The sequence below is a fragment of the Natrix helvetica genome (genome assembly GCF_964273705.1).
Source record: "Natrix helvetica genome assembly, chromosome: 1".
NCBI lineage: Eukaryota > Metazoa > Chordata > Lepidosauria > Squamata > Natricidae > Natrix > Natrix helvetica.
This window is the reverse complement of record NC_138548.1, coordinates 202,673,190-202,693,620: the sequence shown is the minus strand read 5'-3', so window position 1 is coordinate 202,693,620 and position 20,431 is coordinate 202,673,190. Positions and strand designations below refer to the sequence as shown.

Genomic DNA, 20,431 nt, shown 5'->3' with positions numbered 1-20,431 from the left:
CTATGATGCCAAAATTTCAAAAATTGAACCTGAATTTACTGTGAGGAGCTAGATAAAGGCACCTCATTGCCTTAAATAATATCCAAACTCTTCTACAATTAAACTATTTTAAAATGGCCAATATCTTATATCAGAAGAGTATAACATGAAATTTGACAATTGAATTTCAGTCAATATTTTAAGAAGTAAACTCAAATTAAGTTTAGAATGATTTTTTATTTTTAATCTAATAAAAACATTCATATAAATGTAAATTTTCTTTTCCTGAACAGTTCATGAAATGAAGTTTTCCCATTTTCTCTTATTCTCAATCAATAGTCCCCATTCCAAACCTGTTGCCATTCAGAAAACAGTTTCTATAACCTCAGGTAGTATAGTAAAATTCTTCTTTGTGTGGTAATTTGAATCCAGTGACTGGAAAACCAGTAAGTCTAATATGACCTAAGAATGCTGGTTTAAGAGATAAATGACAAATCACTCCCCCTTTTGGGAATAAAAGAATGTCTCAACCAAATCCATTGAAAATGCTATAATTTCCAGTACATATGTGATATATGTGTGTATATATAAGTGTGTATGTGTGTGTGTATTTATGCATATATGTACATATCAGTTCATGCTGGTAAAATGTAAATAAGCATATGTTGTAAAGAATAGAAGTCAGTTCCCCTTTCTAGTGCCAATGCATTTTTTTGAAATATGTGCAAATAATTTAAATAAAGTTTCACTATGAGTTAACAGCATACAAGGGATTTTATTTCAAAAAACAAAGAGAACTTGCTTACATTCTTAACATTCTCATGCTTGCATTTGGGCTTCAAAACGTGGGGGGGGGACACAATTAGGTAAGCAAAAGAAAGGTTCAGGAAAGGGTTGGCTGAAAGATGATACAACTCTTAGAAAAATAAATGCAGAAGATTACGAATGGTCAAAATTGGAGGGCTCAAAGAGATAGAATTACAACCTTACTTTCTAAAACTGTCAAAGGCATCCAGGTGCACAGGTGAGGGAGGAGAATATGCTTAGGCCTAAGTGATTTTGAAAAGGAGGATGGAAAAGTAATCCCTTTGCTACCCTCATTGAAGCAGACTGCCTCTGCCTTACTGGGGTTCCAGAAGTATCTGCAGAGATGGGGAGGGAAGAATTATCATCATCCGATTAAATGCCTCTGGCAACAGGCTGAAAGAAGAATCAAGCTTGGTGTCAGGTGCATTTCTAGGCTCAGTCATCCCATTCATCGTCATCATCTTCATCGCCATTGTCTTCATCTTCATCTATGAATACAGCAGAACAGAAACATACAGTAGAATGGACCCAAAGCTGGTTAGCATTTCAAGAATGTCAGCACAACAGCTTCTCAGAGCTATATATGGATGTGTGCATATACAGATAATCTCCCTCTCCAACACTCATTTCAGTTGTCTTGATCCCCATGTCTTTGGATCCAACACCAGGGCAACACAGCCTGACTTGAAGTTGAACTTCTCACAAAATGGCATTGGATCTTCCTCAAAGCTTTGCTTTGTTTTTATAATTCCAAATAATCACAAAATTCTGAACCTTTGGACGCTTTAGAAATTATATGTAAGTGAATGAGCCTGAAAGTAAGAAATATCATATGGAATGGATGTACACGACTCACCTGAAGAGTGGATGACTTTGCTCCTCTTTTGCATCACATTCATAAGAGCCCCTACCAGGCCTTCAGAACTCTGCGTGGAAGGTGAGGAGTCCACAATGTCGGGTGTCTAAGATGCATGAAACAGACATATGTATGTGTTTATGTATGTATGTATTTATTACTTTTATCCTGCATTTATTATTGTTTGCAAATAACTCAAGGCAGTGAACATAACTAATATTCCTTCCTCCTATTTTTCCCCACAAGAACCATTCTGTGAGGTGGGTAGAACTGAGAGAGAGTAATTGGCCCAACGTCTCTCGGGGCTTTAGTGGTATTAAGTAGGGCTTCCTATGCTGAAGCTCTCTAGAACCCTTACTAAGAATTTACAGTTCTTTTTGTGCTTCTTGAAAACTGAACTAGTATAAATTGATATTACATAAGTGGATATAAGTGGTAATCTCAGTATTTTTTAAGACTCAGGAACATGCTAAACATGTATCAACTCAGATTGCAAACAACAGAGAAACTACCATAATTAAATACAATTCAATTTTTAGGTATTAGGCAAAGAGGTTTAGACCAGTTATTCCTTTGATTTACTAGTTTCCCGAAGATATACAACAATCAACCTATAGATATACTTTTAATGCTGATTTTAGTTTTATTGTATTTATGTTATTGTTTTCTATTTTGTAATTTTACCTTGTTTGTAAGCTGCCTCGAGGGTCAAAATAATTAGAAAACTGTGCTATAAATTAATAATAAAAGTAATAAGTAAATAAAATTTAAAACAAGACCATCTCACCTTGTTGAGCTGTATTCCTTGGCGTATCTGGTCCAGCAGTGCACCACGCCCTGAAGAGCTAGCAGATGGCTGGATGTCCTGTGATGCAAGCCCTCCAGAAGGAGGAGGAGGAGGAGGACATGGTGCAGAATCCTGGAATGAAGCTGGGGGTGGGGGTGGCGGAGGGGGTGGGGGTGGGCCTGATGCAAATGGGGGTGGGGGAGGAGGATGTGATCGTGAAATGGGTGGAGGTGGTCCCCACTGGGGGCAGGGAGTTCGCCTAGAAGATTGTGGTGGGGTGGGGACATCTCCCCTATTTGATATCATAGGAGCTCCTGGGAGAGGTGGTAAAGGACCACTGCGGCCTTGCCCACTAGTTGAGGGATGAGGGCTTGCACGATGTGGGGGTGGGGGCGGGGGATGACTTGGACCTGGGAAAAAAAAACATTCAAACTTATGATACTGGAGTGCTAAATCACACAACAATCAGTAAGAACAACAAATTTTCTGTATAAAGACAAAATGATTGGTTGCATCATGCCTACATTGGGTACAAACTTCATCAGATGTGTAACAGGCTTTCTTAAGGTAATTCTAGACCCAAAAAATGATAAATTCCAAATACCAAGGAAATACAAAAAAGTACAGATTGTGACCATTCTATATAAGAGTTTCCACGCTGTTCTAAAATATTATTTTTTTAATTTTAAATATTTTATATTTATAAATTGAAAATAAATAAATAAATTGCTCTCTAAACTATCACAGATTCCTTTTTATTTTTACTACAGAGACTAATATAATTACTCCTCCTTAAATTAATCAATACATCCAAACCCAGACCAGTTACTAAGATATGCACAACTTTCAGTAGGTGGCATAACTGTAATAAATACCAGGGTACGGAGCCAATGATTGGTTCAAATGAAATAAAAAGGATCAAATGAAATAAAAGGGAGTCAGATAGATTTTTCTCCTCCAGCAACCCACCTTCCCGTCTCAGTTCTTCCTTGACAGCTTCCAACCCTCCTTGACCTTCAATGAAATCATAGATAATCTTTGAAGTCTTGGCATCAGTCAACTGGGCATCACTGATTCCCGCCTTAGAGAAGAATGTCTTCAAATCAGGGTCCAAATTGTTCAACTGAAATAAAAAAAAGGTCAACATTTATTCGGGGGGCTGATAGTTTAATAACAGCCTTTTTAAGCTAGTAAAAGTGATCCAGGACACGCATATATATCATGACAGTTTTGTGTATGAAATGACATTGCAAGAAGGGATAAGGCAACCCCAATCTAAAATGGAGTCCCAATTATTACCTCAAACCATTGTAACCAAATGGTTCTTAAACCTGAGCTGTATTTAGCACATACAAATATACATACATACTTTGGAACAGTGTCTCCCCCTACATTATCACTCCCAATATACACACACAAACTGCCATGCAGAATTCCTGGCAGTTGATTTCTTTTGTTGGGCGGGGGGGGGGGGGGGGGGCAGGTGAAAGATAACCCCTGCAAGGAAAATAATAAATGGCTCATTTACAGAAGGGAAAAAGCAACATGGAAAGTAGCTGAGGGAAAAGGAATGAATTATTTCCCTTCTTTCTTCCCTTGTTCCAGCTTTTGTTCCAGCATCCAAATGAGGCCAAAGAAATGAAGAGCACCAGCTGTACTAAAAACTACTCAACAGACCGAGGGAAATTCCTTAGTATTAAATAAACCTCTGGTTTACACTTGCCCTACTGAACTGAGTGTTTAAGAGAGCAGTCCCTCCTGTTAAGTTGTAAATCAGTTTTACCGTTGTCTTCTTCGTTGCATCAATCTATCATGGTTGCACAGCAATTGGATGCAATGAAACCTTCAAACTGAATGTACATGCAAAAGCCAAGAGTGCTTCATGACTGCCATTCATTCATGGGGTAAATGGGCAACTCACACATAAAACAATTGGGCTGCAATAACTCAAAAGTTTAATTCCACACCCAAGAGGCCTCACAAAACTGCATATCTTTTCTAATTGAACTGCCAAGGCTACGTACATCAAACCCACTGCTGGGATCCCATCCGATGTGCTGGATATGCCTGAAAAGGAATCACAGAAGACATCCAGTTATGTGAAGACCATCACTCTTGTTCCATCACAGAGCTGGATTTGACTGATGTCATAACCAGTGAAATTATTGACAGAAAAGATACACTTAGTTGACCATCTAAATTTGGAGACAGAGAGAAATGCAGAGTTTTTAGCTGCTCCATGTTCCGTGAATATGGGCAGCTGGCTTTTTGTCTATCTGGAACCCCATCAAAGGGACTGAGAACTGAGAAATCTACACAGCTCCAGAAGGACTTACTTAAATCCACAAGGAGCACCAATGTCAGCCTTAGAAATCTTCTTTTTCCCCTTCTTCTTATCTACTGCAGTTGGGACTGGGAGACCACGATAGCGGGAAAAAGTGATGTCAGGATTCTGTATATCAACCGTTGCCAGTGACAGTGGAGTGGAAGGGGAATTTGGCTGTGAGGAAGGTCCTTTGGGAAACACAAGATAAGGATGAGATAATGATCAGTTTCCTTCCAACTAGCATCACAACACCTGATAGCTCACTAAAATCTTTCTTCCTTCCATCCTTCCTTTCTCCCTCCCTCCCTCCACCTCCCTCCCTTCTTCCCTTCCTTCCTTCCTCAACCTGACTATGTTATTGATTGTGGAATTTAAGCAAATCTGGGAGCTCTTATTAGAAAACAGTTTTATGGAAAAATGGAATCACACACATATTTGTAACCAACAGCATTTGATTCAGAACAAGCTTAAACCCTCAGCCCCTTCACTCATTGCCATTCTTCCTAAGAGTGTTGGAACTCCAATACTATCTGGAGATTCTTGGGTTGCCTATGCCTTTTGTATCCCTTCAGATATTTTCAAGAAGCTAAAAAACTCTTTTACTAGAAATATTTAAGTGTTTTTCTTATTGTATATTTTTGAATTTATTTTCACATTCCATGTCAACTTTTCCCAGCCTGATATCTTCCAGCGATCCTAAATTCAACTCCTATAGTCCCAACACATTTTAAGAACACAAATCTAAGTAAAATTGCTTCATGTTTTTATGCTCTATCAATATAAACTTTATGACAAAAAGTATATGCGTCTGTAGAAGTCTCCAACCCAACTTTTACCAGGATGCTTACCATTCATATCAACTCCAGAAAGTGGGGACCGTGAGAAAGTTGATTTTCTATCTAATAAAAGCAAAAAAGACTGATGGTCAGTAAATAGTTCAGTGTCAACTCTTCACAGTCAATTATTTGCATTGACATAGGTTTTTCTAAAACTGGACTGGCTAAGAACGTCTCATAACCAGCACAGCTGTCCATATGCTCTAAATCAATCTTTCTAGGATCCCACTGTAATTGCAGCAATGATTTTCCACTCTCTTTGCCAAAGAGAGCAAATCAGAGTAGGTACAACTTACAGCTAAATTGCTATTAACAGAAATTCTGTCCGGCCTTCCGACTGATATTAAGGACTTCTTAAGGACCAGCATTTCTAGCTGATACACATCAGGAAGGAGCTCGATTGTAAAAAGCACATAACAGATTGTGAGAAAATACATACCGCCATTCACGGGAGGGGGTGGCGGTGGCAATTGTCTGTTATCTGTCAAACAGAAAAAAAAATATAGAACATTAATAGTAAAATGTTTCATGCTCTTTCTCAATTTTCTAGAATGATTTGGCTGTCTGAATCAAGATACAGTACAGGGTTTGTTCCATTTAGTTTGGGCACAATTGGATTTCCTTGCGGGGGGGGGACACAATTTTGTCTCAAGTCATTATCAAGGTCCTTGCTGCAAACCTGCCTATCAGTCTGAACATTATATAGGAATTCTGAGACAATACAAATATATTTTATATTGAGTTGCGATGGCACGGTGGTTAGAATGCAGTATTGCAGGCTACTTCTGCTGACTGCCAGCTGACTACAATTTGGCAGTTCAAGGCTCATCAGGCTCAAGGATGACTCAGCCTTCCAACCTTCCGAGGTGGGTAAAATGAGGAGCCAGATTGTTGGGGGTAATATGCTGACTCTGTAAACAGCTTAGAGAGGGCTGTGAAGCTCTGTGAAGTGGTATATAAGTCTAAGAGCTATTGCTATTTTCAGTGATATCTGCCTAGTCCTGGAAAGTCGGAAACATCTTTAGACAGAGGGAGGTCTTCACACCATCTAGCTCAGTGAAAAGTTCCCAACAGCATCATCTTATTAACAAAGGGCTCAATTCATTTGTTTGTCCAAGTTGGAAGCCAGGCTCTATCCCCGTACCCCGCCTCCTAAATAAGGTATCAGTGAAAGAGGACAATGATCTTAAATTTGCCAAGAGTATGGAGGCAGGTGAGAAGTTTTTTCTTCCTTTTTAATCTGAATGAATTGGATGATCTGAAGGTTAAAGAGAAATCATTTTAAGATTAAATATGTTATAAATCCTAACATTACAAAACAACCATGTGGGGTAAAGAATCCAAACGTATATTTTTCTGGAGGCAAAATTAGTATATTTCTGTACAGATATTAGCCTAACGTAAATTTCAGAATAATTCTGCAGAAAACATTTTGAGGGTATGAACAGCCCGCATTGCATTTGCATTCCCAATAAAAGGAATTTTCTTCATTGTAATTTCTTTCCCCTTTCTCTTTTTAACAATGCCTTTGGAATGCTCCAGGACCAAAAGCAACTAAGCTTTCATTTTTTAAATGGAATAGTATCTAATGATCAATTCCCCTTCTGTAAATTCTAGGCTGTGAAAAGACCCATACCCAAAGTAATATTTTTCCAGAAACACAACTCCTTACTTGCATTAATTTATAAGGTGCAACTGGGTGTCTCGCCAAAGCAATATTTTGAAGGGAACAAATATTTCCTGAAGAAATGGCATTCAGACAAAAGGCATCCCCAGGAGCTACATCTCCTGGTAGGGACCTCCCACCTACCTCTATGGGTCCTCTTCTTGATCTTCTCTTCCACCATTTGTTGAAAAGATTGTGCCTCTTGCTGATCAGCAAAGTTTAGTCCCACACTGCACTCCTGTAAGCATATGCAGTACAACATCTATGTGATAAGGCATCACACTGAATCACAATTCTGCAAATCCTCACTGAGACATTTCTAGATAGGGATTTAGATATACGTTTTTAACACAAGTATGGAAAAACATTAAAGCAAGCATTAAAAAGATTTAATTTTAATACAGTTGTATAGATCTAACTTCTTTTTGGTAAGAAACTAGTCTTTCAATTTTGGGAAAGACAAATACATGGCCCCAATTATTCAGTGAATTGAAGACCTGATGTTATCAGTAAGTTGCTTATAGATATAAATTATGTATGGATGATTATAACAAAATGTGGTCATCTTTTATTGAAACTCTTAGCTAATATTTCATTTAGATATGAAACTACACACCTACAGAAACATTTCCTGGAAGAAGACAAAACCTCTATGTTTCATTATTGTTGCTGTTGTTTACTGTTTTCTTTTGGTCTTTTTTTTCTTTGTCTTGTTTTAACCAATCTATAAAGTTTTAACAAAATACTGTACTCAGATAATATCTTTTTAAAGTATTGCCTTTGGGACTGCAAAAGCAGACTTGGTTTTCTAAAAGCATGAATTCTTCTGTTCTAGATTTTTCTCTTCCACAGAGTCAGTCTGACCATATATGTCCATAGTGATTCACCCACCCATATTCATGTACTCACATCTCCTAAAAAGGTGTGGAAAAAGGTGGTGGGAGCAACATAGACCATCTGGTGGTACAACTCTTGCTCCCAGGTCATCTTCTGCTGCTGCATCAAAACAAAATAATAGGTGAAGTTGCTTATTAATTCACAAACTGCTTTTCCCTACTTAAGACCATGTCAAAAAGATGAAGTATCCTTCAAGGCAATTTAAACTCCAGCTCACAACCAACATGGACTCAACCCTAATTTTTGTAGCAATTATATGGAAGTGGTTTCTCATGTCTTTTCACTTGGGTTTCCCCTCCCCACCATCCCACTTAGGTTACAGTTCTGGAATTCCCTGGTGATTTCTCATTTAAGTATAATCAGCACTGAGTACAAATATTTTAAATCTGGATATATTTGTGTGAGATGTTAGTGAATGCAGGCATAATTTGCAACCAACAATAATGGTTCTCTGTTGCTCTACTATTGAATGTGAAATAAGACACAAGGATAGTAATTCCATTTGGTCTTTAGATGTTTAGAGGACAAAAAAATATTAGATAAGGAGAACTCAGTTTCTTTGTCTCCCAATTTTGTGGCCTGTATCTGGAAGAATGCTTCTTGCAATCCACCTCTGATGCCTGATTGATGCTATTGGGAATGGTGCTAGATGCTTTCAGTTTCAACACTAGGTAGAGAATGAATAGTATCTCCTTAGTCCTTACCCAAATACAAATTTTGATGTACAAATTAATATACACATCTGAAATATGATGAGTAAGCCAGATGCATGGTTCTTGTGGGTATTACTCCAAATGATGCTACCCAAAGAGATGCTCATAATTACAGTAACATTTAAAATTTCTTTGCAATTCATGAGGTTTCAGCATTCTTAGGCAAGATCTTGAGATCTGCAAGATTTCAGTGATCTGATCTTACTGAATCTCAGGAGATTTGATAACATTGGGGGAGGTTTTTTTTACTGTATATGTTTACACCAGACACAGGCCTGGATCAAGGTGTATGTGAAAGGATGTTCCATTCAAATCTCATAAGTAGAGTCAAAGGAACAGAGAGCAGTTTTTCCCCCCAATAGACAATAATAGTCCAGAAAGCATGGTATACAGCAGGCACATAAATTAGATTATTAAGTCCTTCCCCACTATGGAGAGATGTATTGTGTTGTGCTATGCTGCGCTGCATTGCATTGCATTGCATTGCATTGCATTGCATTAATTATTTCTAACTGCACACCTATATACATTCATTAGTACATAAAATTAGTTATTCAACGAGGTGTTCTCCTTTACTTAGGTATTCCCAGAATAATGTCAACTGGCAAGCTGAATGAAATGCACCAGCCAAGTAAAAACAACAAGAAGTTGTTTTGCTTCCTGCTCAGATTGGCAAAAAAAAAAAACATTCTGTTGCCTGACTTAGAAACATCAGATTGTTTCAATCACTTTCTAATAATCCCTACTGGATACCGGTATTAGTTTAATTTAATTCAGTGTAAATCTGAGAACTAGCAGAAAATAGCAAGAAAACAATGCAAATTAAAGCATGGCTTTTGGTTTTCTCCTGTCTGAACAAGAATATGTTGGTTGAGAATTCTAGTAATCAAACATCTAGAGAATAGATGTTGGGGAACAACATTCCAATGAATGAACAATAGATCTGTATCTTTGGTCAGAGTGAGGTGCAGGGAAGTATCACAATGGAATAAAAAAGTTGATACCTTAAGATCAAACAAGCGGATGAAGTAAGAACGTTTAGGGACATCCTTTACGAAACACAGCACTCCAGAACTCTGCTTGGACCAGTTTCTGCTGCTCTGAGGCAAAGCCAGAAAGAGTTGGACCACTGTTGTGACCAGGGTCTATCAGAAGAGGGAAAGTTACAAATTAATCATCCGATTGGATAAAAAAATGAGACATACCTGGGGATTTGGTCTTTTCAAACAGATATAATTGTCAAGAAAATGTTAATGGGAGAAGATTATTCACTTACAAATATGATGAATTTCACATAACAGAAACTCTCCAATATACAGCAACAAATATTACAAGGGAATAACGCACAGGATGTTTAAGTAAAGTTCAGAAAATGCTTGCTCTATACCAGTATTTCCTAACTGTGGCAATTTTAAGATATGTTGACTTCAACTTCCAGAATTCCATAGCCAGCATGCTGCCGGAGGAATGCTGGGTGTTGAAATTGACTCATCTTAAACTTATCAAGGATGAGAAAAATTGTTCTACATCAATGGCAAGATAAGAAACACTGGCTGATTTGGATACAAAATCCAATTCATCACACATTAAGTCCTTTTTGCTTACAGCAGGATACAAATTGAATGAATGAATGAATGAATGAATGAATGAATGAATGAATGAATGAATGAATGAATGAGGATGTTAAGAATAGTTTCTAGAAGTGAGTGGAATCATCCAAAATATTGTTTTAGATAAATGCTTCTTTCTTCCAGTGCCCCATTCCCATTCTTTCCATTTTGCAATGTTTGGAGAGACCTTCATTTCCCAAAAGAGCATGTATGAACATTAAGAAGCAAGCTTATATACCTGAAAATAAGCCAGGCTGAACTAAATGTGGCATATTTTGGAGTACTTTAGGCAAAAAGTAACTCGGCTTATTTTTTGCCTAAAACTTGGATCCATTTTCTTAGGATCCAAGTTATATTTATTTTTTTGAAAGTTCGGAATCAACAGAATATTTTGGAAGCTAAAAGAAACAATGCTTTGAATCAGAAAGTAGGCTAATGGAATGATTTCACTTTGATTTAAAATGTGAGCTGAACTGTTCTTATTCCTGGCTATGGTTCGTTCTCTCTCTCTCTCTCTCTCTCTCTGTGTGTGTGTGTGTGTGTGTGTGTGTGTGTGTGTGTGTGTGAGAGAGAGAGAGAGAGGGGGGGGGGCGGGGTGTTGATACCGAGAATTGAGAATTCTCAGCATACCCACAAAACTGCCATTCCCAAAATACACTGAGAGGACATTGCAGCATTCAAACTGATTTTGTCATGCAGTCATGGGGCCTGATGTAGTAAATAATTCAAAATAAAGGAAATATTATTTGACAACTTCGTTGAGGACCAAGGCTATTTCCTCTTCTGTTGTCTGGCCCATTGTTTTGAACTAGTCTTTTCTTCATCAAGACACAGGGATGGGCAGGGGAGATATGACTCCACCTGAGGACTGGCAGCGTGTCATTAATGGCTGAGCTTTTTGCTAGGCCTTTTGAGGAAGTGGTTTTTCTCTCCCCACTTCCTGCCTTGAGGCAGCATGTGTCTCTTGACACACCAAGCTGTTGTTTTCAGCATAAAAAAAAAACCAAACTTGTTTCTGCATGGAAGTTGGGGGAGATTTAAAAACAAAGAGAAAATTTTCCCAAAGGTTCCACAATCTTTATCAAACGTGTTGTCAGCTAATTTGATCGAGGCAATTATTATTTTTTACTGATTGAAAGACCAAAATGTAAAATTCAGATTGATTAACACATTGAAATATGTAATGAGCAGGAATTGACTTTTAGGAGACGTGCTTACTGGAATTCTGTAAATGCCATAGGGGCTGTAAGACAAATCCCTCTATACACTAAGCCAACCCAATCCGATCTGTATTAGCTTCAAATTATTAATGATCCTGCTAATGCTGCTAATTTTCTAGCACATTCTCATTTATCCATTGAGCAACTTTGTAGGAGGAAGATAATGCTGAAAATCAGACACCAATTCATCAATAGGGTCTCTAACTTCCTAGTTATTTTTCATCCGAATTCATCAATGAAATTCCAGCATATAATCACCCAATTTCCCAGATACAAGCTCTTCCCTCTGTCTCATTCACGGAATAGTTTACATTCTGCCATGATCTTTCCTCCCTCAAATAATAACAATAATTACCGTGCATTTCCTGCCCAAAAGTTCGAATACTTGGTGGTTTTCAAGATCCTCAAGGAGGCAGGATGGTACATTTTCCTGCAGTGGTCGGCCTTCAGGCTTGGTTCTTCGGCTCATCTCAGCCCTGTCAGGTTGCAAAGGCTCTCACAAAGTGAACTTCCGTGTTGTAAAGGCTTCTTTGAACAGGAAGCTAGCAAACCACCAGAATCACCCAGAGATAGATGGTTTCTCTATCTTGTTTCAAAGACCGGCAACCCTGGAGGCTGAGAGAAACTGACGTACAAAGAGAAGCCAGAGCAGATTAGGTGGGTGAAGGATTCGGAAAATGCCCATCTCTCTAAGAAACAAAAGTATTTGGTCCACAAAAATGCCCATACTATCCTTAAAAAGTAGATTGCTCAGGCACCAATTCTACAGTTTTTCAATGTATAAAGTATTTATGCCCTATAAATAGAATATAAATGCCGTGATTTTTTTTTCTGATTAGAATTTAATAGGGGTGTGGAGCCTGAGGGGGTCAAAGAGACCATCTGTGTCAAAATTAAATCCCTCTCTCAACAGGGTGCAGGGAGGGGTATAACATCATCTATCTCCAGTTTACAACACAGTCCTTCCAACAGTTCCAAGAAGGCTTCACACCCATTTGCACAACTCAGCTGACCCCAACGACACAGATAAAGCTCCAGGTGGCCTTGACAACTACAAGAATGGAAATGACAGCTGTCTGCAAGGAGTATAAATCCTTCCATTCTTCACCACCCAGTCAGAGCTGAAGAAGCTTCTTGGATGAGAAGAACATCTTCAGAGAAAATCCCAAAAGTTCAGTTCCCTCTTGAAAAAGCACCTTTGGCACAACTGCTGCTAATCCATATTGGCAAGCTTCGAATAGATAAAAACACTCTGGTCTAGAATCTAGATTGCAAATATTTGGACATCCCATAGAGGGCAGCAGAGGGAAATTTCTGTTTTGGATCTTTGCGGACATCTAATAGTCATCTGAATATTTGTAGATAAGATCTGGTAGCCCTTAACAAGATGGAAACGGGAAAGCCAATACAGAAAGTGAACCCCTGGTCACAAAAAGAGGCTTACACTTCTGCCTTGACCCAAACTTGAAGCTCAAGAAGAGGATTTTCAGATTCACTTCTTTCACAACGAAATAATTATAACCATTGAAATTCTGCTTCTCAAGACCAGGTATAAACAACATAGGATAACAGCTTGTAGGATTGTGCAGAAAATTACTCAAAGTATTATGTTACAAGCAAGCAATCTGTATCCTCCTCATTCAGATTAAATAACAAACCTCCTCACTGGTGATGAGATTACAAGGCAGCCAGGGAGCAAAGCACAGCTTTTCCAAACTAAAGGTCTGCACTGGCTTGAATCCCAGATGAAAGAATAACAGAAGAGATCATTGCATATAACTTCAAGTACTGGGGATATAAATCAGAAATAGGTTGTACCAGGGACATGCGGTCAGGGGAGGCAGGGGAGGCAGAGCCTCACCGCTCTCATCATGAAAAAAAAAGGGAAAAGGGAAAAGGCACTGAGGAGCCTCGGGGAATGTGACTGCGCGAGCTGCAGACCCCTTCATGTTGACTCAGGAAGGCGGGGAATGGGACCACGTGTGCAGGACAGAGGGAGGTGCAGGAGGGTCCTCTAGCACACGTGGTCCCATTCCCCGCCTTCTGTCGGGTTCTGACGCCGGAGCTCCTGGTTCCAGGGCGAATGCGCATGCACGAGCGGTTCCCTTCCTCGCACTGAGCAACGGCAAGTTTACGGGAAGTTGCTCGCGAAAGGACGGACTTTTCGGACCGTCGGCTACCGTTTCCCTGCCAGCTTGCTCGCGAAAGGACCCTGGAAACCGAGTCGTAGCCGACGCCTTGCTAAGAATTCCCCGCCTTCCTGATGACGTCACCAGCCTCACCAGCCATAAACCTCACTGCACGTCACTGGGTTGTACTAATGTTCTCCAATTTGAACTTCAGTTCTCAATAATCTTTAATGAAGAGATTGGTTGGAGCTGTACTCCAAAACATATGGAAGACACCAAGCTGGCTACCTCTTGTCAATGCTGTAATCACTGAATTGCAAGGGTCCCAATCTAGTGGTGATGGGGAGGTTATTGGAAAGATCAACAGTGTGTTGCCCAGCGCAACACTCTGGTATGTCAATTATACCAAATTTCTGCCAAGGGAGAGCATAGAGAGTTTGAAAGCATTCAGACTTTAAATTGTCCTGATTGTTTTGACCATGACAGCTTTCGGTAGGTATTCCAGCTTTGAAAAAGGCACCTTAATACGGGTAGTCCTCGACTTACAACCACAACTGAGCCCAACATTTTTGTTGCTGAGTGAAATGTTTCTTAATTGAGTTTTTCCCCATTTTACGACCTTTCTTGCCACAGATGTTAAGTGAATGACTGCAGTTGTTAAATCGGTAACGCTGTTGGTCTATGTGAATCTGGCTTCCCCATTGACTTTGCTTGTCAGATGGTTGCAAAAGGAAATCACATGACCTCGAGACGCTGCAAGCGTCATAAGTATGAATCAGTTGCCAAGCGTCTGAATTTTGATCATGTGACCATGGGGATGCTGCAACAGGCATAAGTGTGAAAAATGATTAGAAAGTCACTTTTTCCAGTGCCGTTGCATCTTTGAAGAGTCACGAAAGGAACTGTTGTAAGTCAAGGACTGCCTGTAAAATATTAGGCTGAGGCCAGAATCCGGAGTCGCCGATGGGATGATCATGTGATTGCATCGTGGTGGCGGGAGAAAGATTGACATTTATGTAATTGCCGTTTCTTTCCAAAAATGGAAATGACAGTGCTTCACCCTCTTGTCCTTTTCATTAGGCACACTGCCTCTCTCTCCAATGCTGGAGTCATAATATAAAAATTGAAAAGGAGATGGGGGAATGCCCAGGAAGATGTATTACCCAAAAAAACTGGTCACTGGGAAACTACCGTAGATGATATGGTGCAACCCAGTTTACAATGATTAATGGCTGCAAACAAATCAAAGGCATTTTCCAGCTCTTAAACATTGCCTATTTCAGCATGGAGTGCCAAAAGCGTGTGCATATGCAAAAGCGCATGCGCGCACCCATAATGCAATGCACATGCGACCCCCCACAACCGTCCCACAACCTCTCCCCATGCACACATGACCCCCTGCAGGCGCTCTGTCCCCTCCGCAAGCACTCGCGTGCCCCCCAATGCTCCCTGCCCCCCCTCCCCCCGTGCATGCCCGGCAGAGACCCGAAAACCAGCTGAGGTGAGCTGGGGCAACAGCTCGCGTGCCCAGAGAGAGTGCTCTGCGTGCCACTTGTGGCACACGTGCCATACGTTCGCCATCAAGGGCTTATTGTTTCTCATTTTAGTAATATAGGTACTTAAATATAGTAATATAGGTAGTCCTCAACGTACAACAGGTCACTTAGGGACCAAAGTTTCAATCTCACTGAAAAAAGTGAGTTATGACCATTTTTCACACATGATCACTGCAGCACCCCCATGGGTTATGGGATTTACATTTGGACACTGGACAACTGACTCACATTTATGACGGTTGCAGTGTCCCAGGGTCACTTTTGCAATCATCTGACAAGCAAAGTCCACGGGGAAGCCAGATTCAGTGAGCCTCTGTGTTACTAATTTAACAACCGCAGCGATTCGCTTTGCAAACGTGGCAAGAAAAGTTATAAAATGGGGCAAAACTCACTTAGCAAATTTCTCACTTAGCCACATAAATTTTGGGTCCAATTGTGGTCATAAGTTGAGGACTACTGAATAAATGCTTATTTCCAATTATCTGGCCGGAAATGTATTATCTGCGTTTTGGAAAATATAATATTTTCTACCAATCAAAGCATGCAACCGTTATTATGACAGTTATTCTGTGATATCTTATAATAAATAACATCTTGTAGGGTTCATATTATAGTAGGGAATTCATTGGTAAACCAGTTACTATTGATAAGTATAAAATATAAGATATATTTTCTTTTTCTTCTTAATTTGTATTTTTATTGTATTATACTTTCATTTTTAAAGTTTAAAGATTGTTTTCTTACAAAAAAATATTTTAAATGTATTTTTTGTTTATATCCCACCCTTATTTTTAAATATATATTTAAATTATTTATTTAATCTCTGAAGGTGGCAAACATACCTAATACCCCTTCCTATTTTTCCTATAACAACAACAATCCTGTGAGGTAGGTTGGATTGCGTGAGACTGACAGGCCCAAAACCACCCAGCTAACTTTCATGGCTCAGACAGGACTAGAACTCAGTCTCCTACTTTTTAGCTGGTGCCTTCACTACTAGACCAATGTGACTGAATAATAACCTAAGCAAAATTATGAAATCATATTCAGTTCCTCATACTTTGGGGGATGGGGAGTGGGTGAGGTCATAAAACTGTCCAGAAAAGTATACACATATATTTTGTGAAATATATCCTTATGATTTCTCAATATTTATTTGAATTTAAGGCAAGATGGTTCTCAGGGGCAGGCATTGCTTGAACTCCATTTCCCAATGTCTAATAATAGCGGATTGAGGGAGACAAAATGCATGGAAAGGAAGAGTGCATGCATTATTAACTAAATGGACACTGATTCCAAAGTGTACGAAAGAAGAAACATCCTTTATTTATTAATTGTCCGGATTTATTAGCCAGCACATCGTCATATAGCAGAATATTGGCAGTTGAGAAATAAGAATGTTTCCTCATTCTCTGCAGAACCTTTATAACCAAGACTTGTGGTATCACCTTTAAGCTTCTTTCTCATTATTTCTAGTCAAGTGGATATGCTTCCAAACAATTTTTGTTTAAACAATGCTTTTTGGAACCCATCTGCACATAAGATGATGCTAGAAATTGGTGCTATGTATCATGCAATCTCATCATCGTCAATGAACAATAAACATCAGTGTCTCAAAGGTGTCTTTCCCCCCCCCCCCCAAAAAAAGTAAGTAGATTATGATTTTTCGTTGAGGAAGCGGTTTCGCTTCTCATCCAAGAAGCTTCTTCAGTTCTGACTGGATGGTGGCGGAGGGAGGAATAGGAGGATTATATTCCTTTTTAGTCATCTCATCATTAGCACAGCAGTTAAGGCCGCTTGGGGGGTTTACCTGTGTTCTCAGGGTCACCTGAATGAGAGTGCAAATGGTTGGGGGATCTTCTTGGAGCTGCAGAAAGGACTGTGTTGTAAACAGGAGATAGTTGGTGTCGTATTCCTCCCACTCTGTTGAGAGGGGGGCTGTTCAATTGAATAGATACAAGATGAAAACCACATGTCGCAGCTGTCAAAATCTTACCCAGGTCCTCACATTGTACAGTCTTCTACACTATGATGAAATTTGAGGAAGAGGCAAATTGGCTCTTTTTCCCACTGATTCAGCTCTCTATCTGAGTAGCTTGGTGGGGGCATGAAATAACTCAAGATAGTCATGCCACAACTATCTTCTTAACTGTTTTTCGGTCAATTTCTGATTTCAAGATAAAATTAGCTCCTATAGCATTAAACTGATAAATGTTTTTGTTTATATTTGTTCCAACTGAACGTTACTTTTAAGAAAATAGTTGTATGTCTTTTTTCATTTTATTTGAAAATCTTATGTGATGTTTACATTTTGTACATTCTCAATATATTCCTTCTTTTTAATTATTTTCTTACAATAGATTTTTTTTCTTTAAAGAAAGATAAAATATAAATAACTGGTATTTACATTATATTATCACTTCTATTGCCTACAGAGTGAGGATTGCTAGCTTTTGACCATTCCACAAAATTTTACTCAAGAATAAAGAAGTCTTCTAGTGTCCAAATGAAAGCTTTTTCCCGCTTCTATGAAAGTGACGATTGGCTACTGTGCTGTTCTGCTCACTCAGATGCACACGTAATGGTGGTTTAGTGAGTTTATTGATATTCCCCAGCGGTTCCCTTCATCAAAAATCCAGAACTGTTCCAATTAAGTCCAGCCAAAAGCAGATCAATGCTAGTCCACAGAACAATGGCCAATGAATCCACAAGGCACTTGAGAGTTTCCCAAACAGGATTAATCCACCAGGCGAAGTTAAAACCACAACCCAAGAGTGTTCGTGAAGCAAGAAAAGTTCAGATTTCACAAAGCACAATCCAAAGTCAAGACACGGTGTCAAATCCAAAGCAAGGCAGGAATCCCCACGACCAGGAAACATACAGCTCAGATATGAATACGTTTTTCCCAGCATCATCTCCATCTGTCTGCTTTGCTAAATAACCAGCTTCTGGTGCAGCCCATCAAGAGGGATGAGGCTGCCCCCTGGGAAGTAATCAAGCTGACCTTCACTGCTTCTGCCTTTTCTCTGCCCTACATGTTCTCTGATGAGGTGCAGATGCCAGTTCCTCTTCCTCATCTCCGACTGATTACAGCTGTGTGCTTTCCCCACCTGAAGCCTCAGGGCTATCCTACTGCAGCTATGCTTCAGTCAAATCACTCTCAGCCGGCTGCTCAACCATTTTCTCTCCCATCAACCACTACCCCTCACTTGGCCTTGGAGCCATTGGGCAACCTTTCCTGACGTGCCTGGGACTGGTTCATCCTCCTCCAAACTGACATCCAGAGAGGCATCTGGGGAAGTGACTGGGGGAGTCACCACAGCTACCTGGAAAGGTGAGTGGACTGGATGCTTTTTTTCCTCCCAGGCTTAGCTCTCAATAGCAATTGTTGATGCGCTCCTTGCCTGCTGCAGTGACATCATTCTTACCTCAAAATGCCCAGGGTTAATGTAGGGACAGGCTTTCCTGACCACTCTTTACTGGATGCTCAAGTAGTTAGCAGCCGGCATCAGTTTTTCCAAACCTTCTCATCGCATTGTATCTAAAGAAGTCAGAAATTCCCAACTTCTTTTTATTGGATGCGCTCACATCTTTGATACTTTATTCAATGGAGTTTTATATCTGCTGCCAAAGCTATCTCTCTTTCCAGTGATGTGCAAACTGAGACAACTAATAGTTACCACAGAAGAGAGGGGTAAACTTTTTAAATAAATAACTGAAGAGTGACTGGATGAGGAACAGAATAACAGGAAGACTTCCAGACAAAAAATGAGAACCAGCTGTAGGAGCCCTCAAAATCTTTATCGTGGTCTTCAGGGTGAATGGCCTTCAACAGTATGATCAAGTTTGGGGAAGCCACAAGCTGGCACGTATTGGGTTCAGAGAGAAGCTGAGGAAGAAGGGAGAGATCTGGCGGTAATTATTTAGGTGTCCTACAGAGTTGGACTTCAGGATGGGCACATTCGAGTGGAGACCTTGAATAATAGAAAAAGTAAATGTCCGAAGTTCTACCTCTTTCCCAGCTTCCAGACTGTAGTCCCGATTTTCCATACAGGATTCCTGCCTGGTAAATTGAATTTCTAAATGCAAATAACACTGGATAAGTATATTATCAGGGCTGATGAGATGAATGATTAATGGCCTTGCTTCTTTCTATGTGTGCCTTACAGACAAAGTAGAACAGTTGTGCATTCAGTTGGCTGAGTGGCAGCCATTTCCATTTGGACTCAGCCAGCCTTTGTCCAAGGAGAGTTTTCCAGCCCTAATAACCTAACAACAACAGGAAAAAGCCTTCTGCAAACAAGTCACCTGAAGACCTTCCATCCCTCCCCAAGATGGTACTGAAAGTATGTCAGTCCAGGATCCCTACCTTTACCAAAAGGTCCAGGATCAGTGTGACAACAGGGTGCAATGTTCAAGGTAATCGTGTTCAGATTCAACAATGGACTCTAAAGTATCTAAAGGGAAAAGAAAATCACTTTCACTGAAGAAAAGCTTCCAGCCAAAAAGTGCAAAACAAACTTGGAGAATCATGGATGCAAACAGCCTCATGTGCAGGAAGAAAGATCTTAGAATCTGAGATGAGAGGAGGAGGAAGGGAAAGAGGAGGAGGAGGAGGAGGAGGAGGAGGAGGAGGAGGAGGAGGAGGAGGAGGAGGAGGAGGAGGAGGAGGTGGTCAAGAGGAATCAACTCTTTCCATGGGATGAGCCTGGGAATCATCATAAGAGATACCAATCTCTCAAGACATTCACAGTATGTAGGAAGTTTCAACCATGTTTTCTTGCAGAGATTCAGTGATTCTAAGTATGGTGCATTATCACCATCACCTAATGCAGCCGTCCACAACCTTTCTGGCACCAAGGACAGGTTTTGGAAGAAAAATTGTCTTCTGCAGACCAGCGTGGTGGTGGTGGTGGTGAATGGCTTCGCGTGCAATGTAGATCCTGTACTATGTGTGGTTGAAGCTTCTCTCGCTCACCTGCCACTTCCACAGCCCAGTTCCCATTTGTGCAGCCTGGAAGTTGGAGATGCATGATCAACATGAAAGAG

At 40.0% G+C, this 20,431-nt stretch overlaps 1 protein-coding gene across 2 annotated transcripts; it reads right to left on the bottom strand.

Annotated features, from left to right (window-relative positions):
- Positions 1-734: 734 nt before the first annotated feature.
- WAS (WASP actin nucleation promoting factor) lies at positions 735-12,288 on the bottom strand. 2 transcript variants are annotated; one of them, XM_081939119.1, is made up of 12 exons: positions 12,053-12,288; positions 9,872-10,012; positions 8,167-8,253; positions 7,402-7,495; positions 6,031-6,072; positions 5,604-5,654; positions 4,766-4,943; positions 4,454-4,496; positions 3,399-3,552; positions 2,430-2,839; positions 1,643-1,748; positions 735-1,274 (listed from the first exon to the last, which is right to left on the bottom strand). In XM_081939119.1, the coding sequence occupies exons 1-12, from the start codon at positions 12,164-12,166 to the stop codon at positions 1,222-1,224; spliced, it is 1,473 nt and encodes a 490-aa protein (XP_081795245.1). In that variant the 5' UTR covers positions 12,167-12,288; the 3' UTR covers positions 735-1,221. The 2 variants fall into 2 exon arrangements, with proteins under 2 accessions (XP_081795245.1, XP_081795246.1); XM_081939120.1 differs by having other exon boundaries at positions 8,167-8,250.
- Positions 12,289-20,431: the final 8,143 nt, after the last annotated feature.

Bases quoted from the DNA above. Each gene is read 5' to 3' on its own strand.
- WAS (XM_081939119.1), bottom strand. From the start codon at position 12,166: ATGAGCCGAAGAACCAAGCCTGAAGGCCGACCACTGCAGGAAAATGTA. The intron at 5,655-6,030 runs GTATGTATTTTC...TGCTTTTATTAG, and splicing joins ACCCCCTCCCGTGAATGGCG to ATAGAAAATCAACTTTCTCA. The intron at 2,840-3,398 runs GTGGGTTGCTGG...TTTTTTTCCCAG, and splicing joins GGAAGAACTGAGACGGGAAG to GTCCAAGTCATCCCCCGCCC.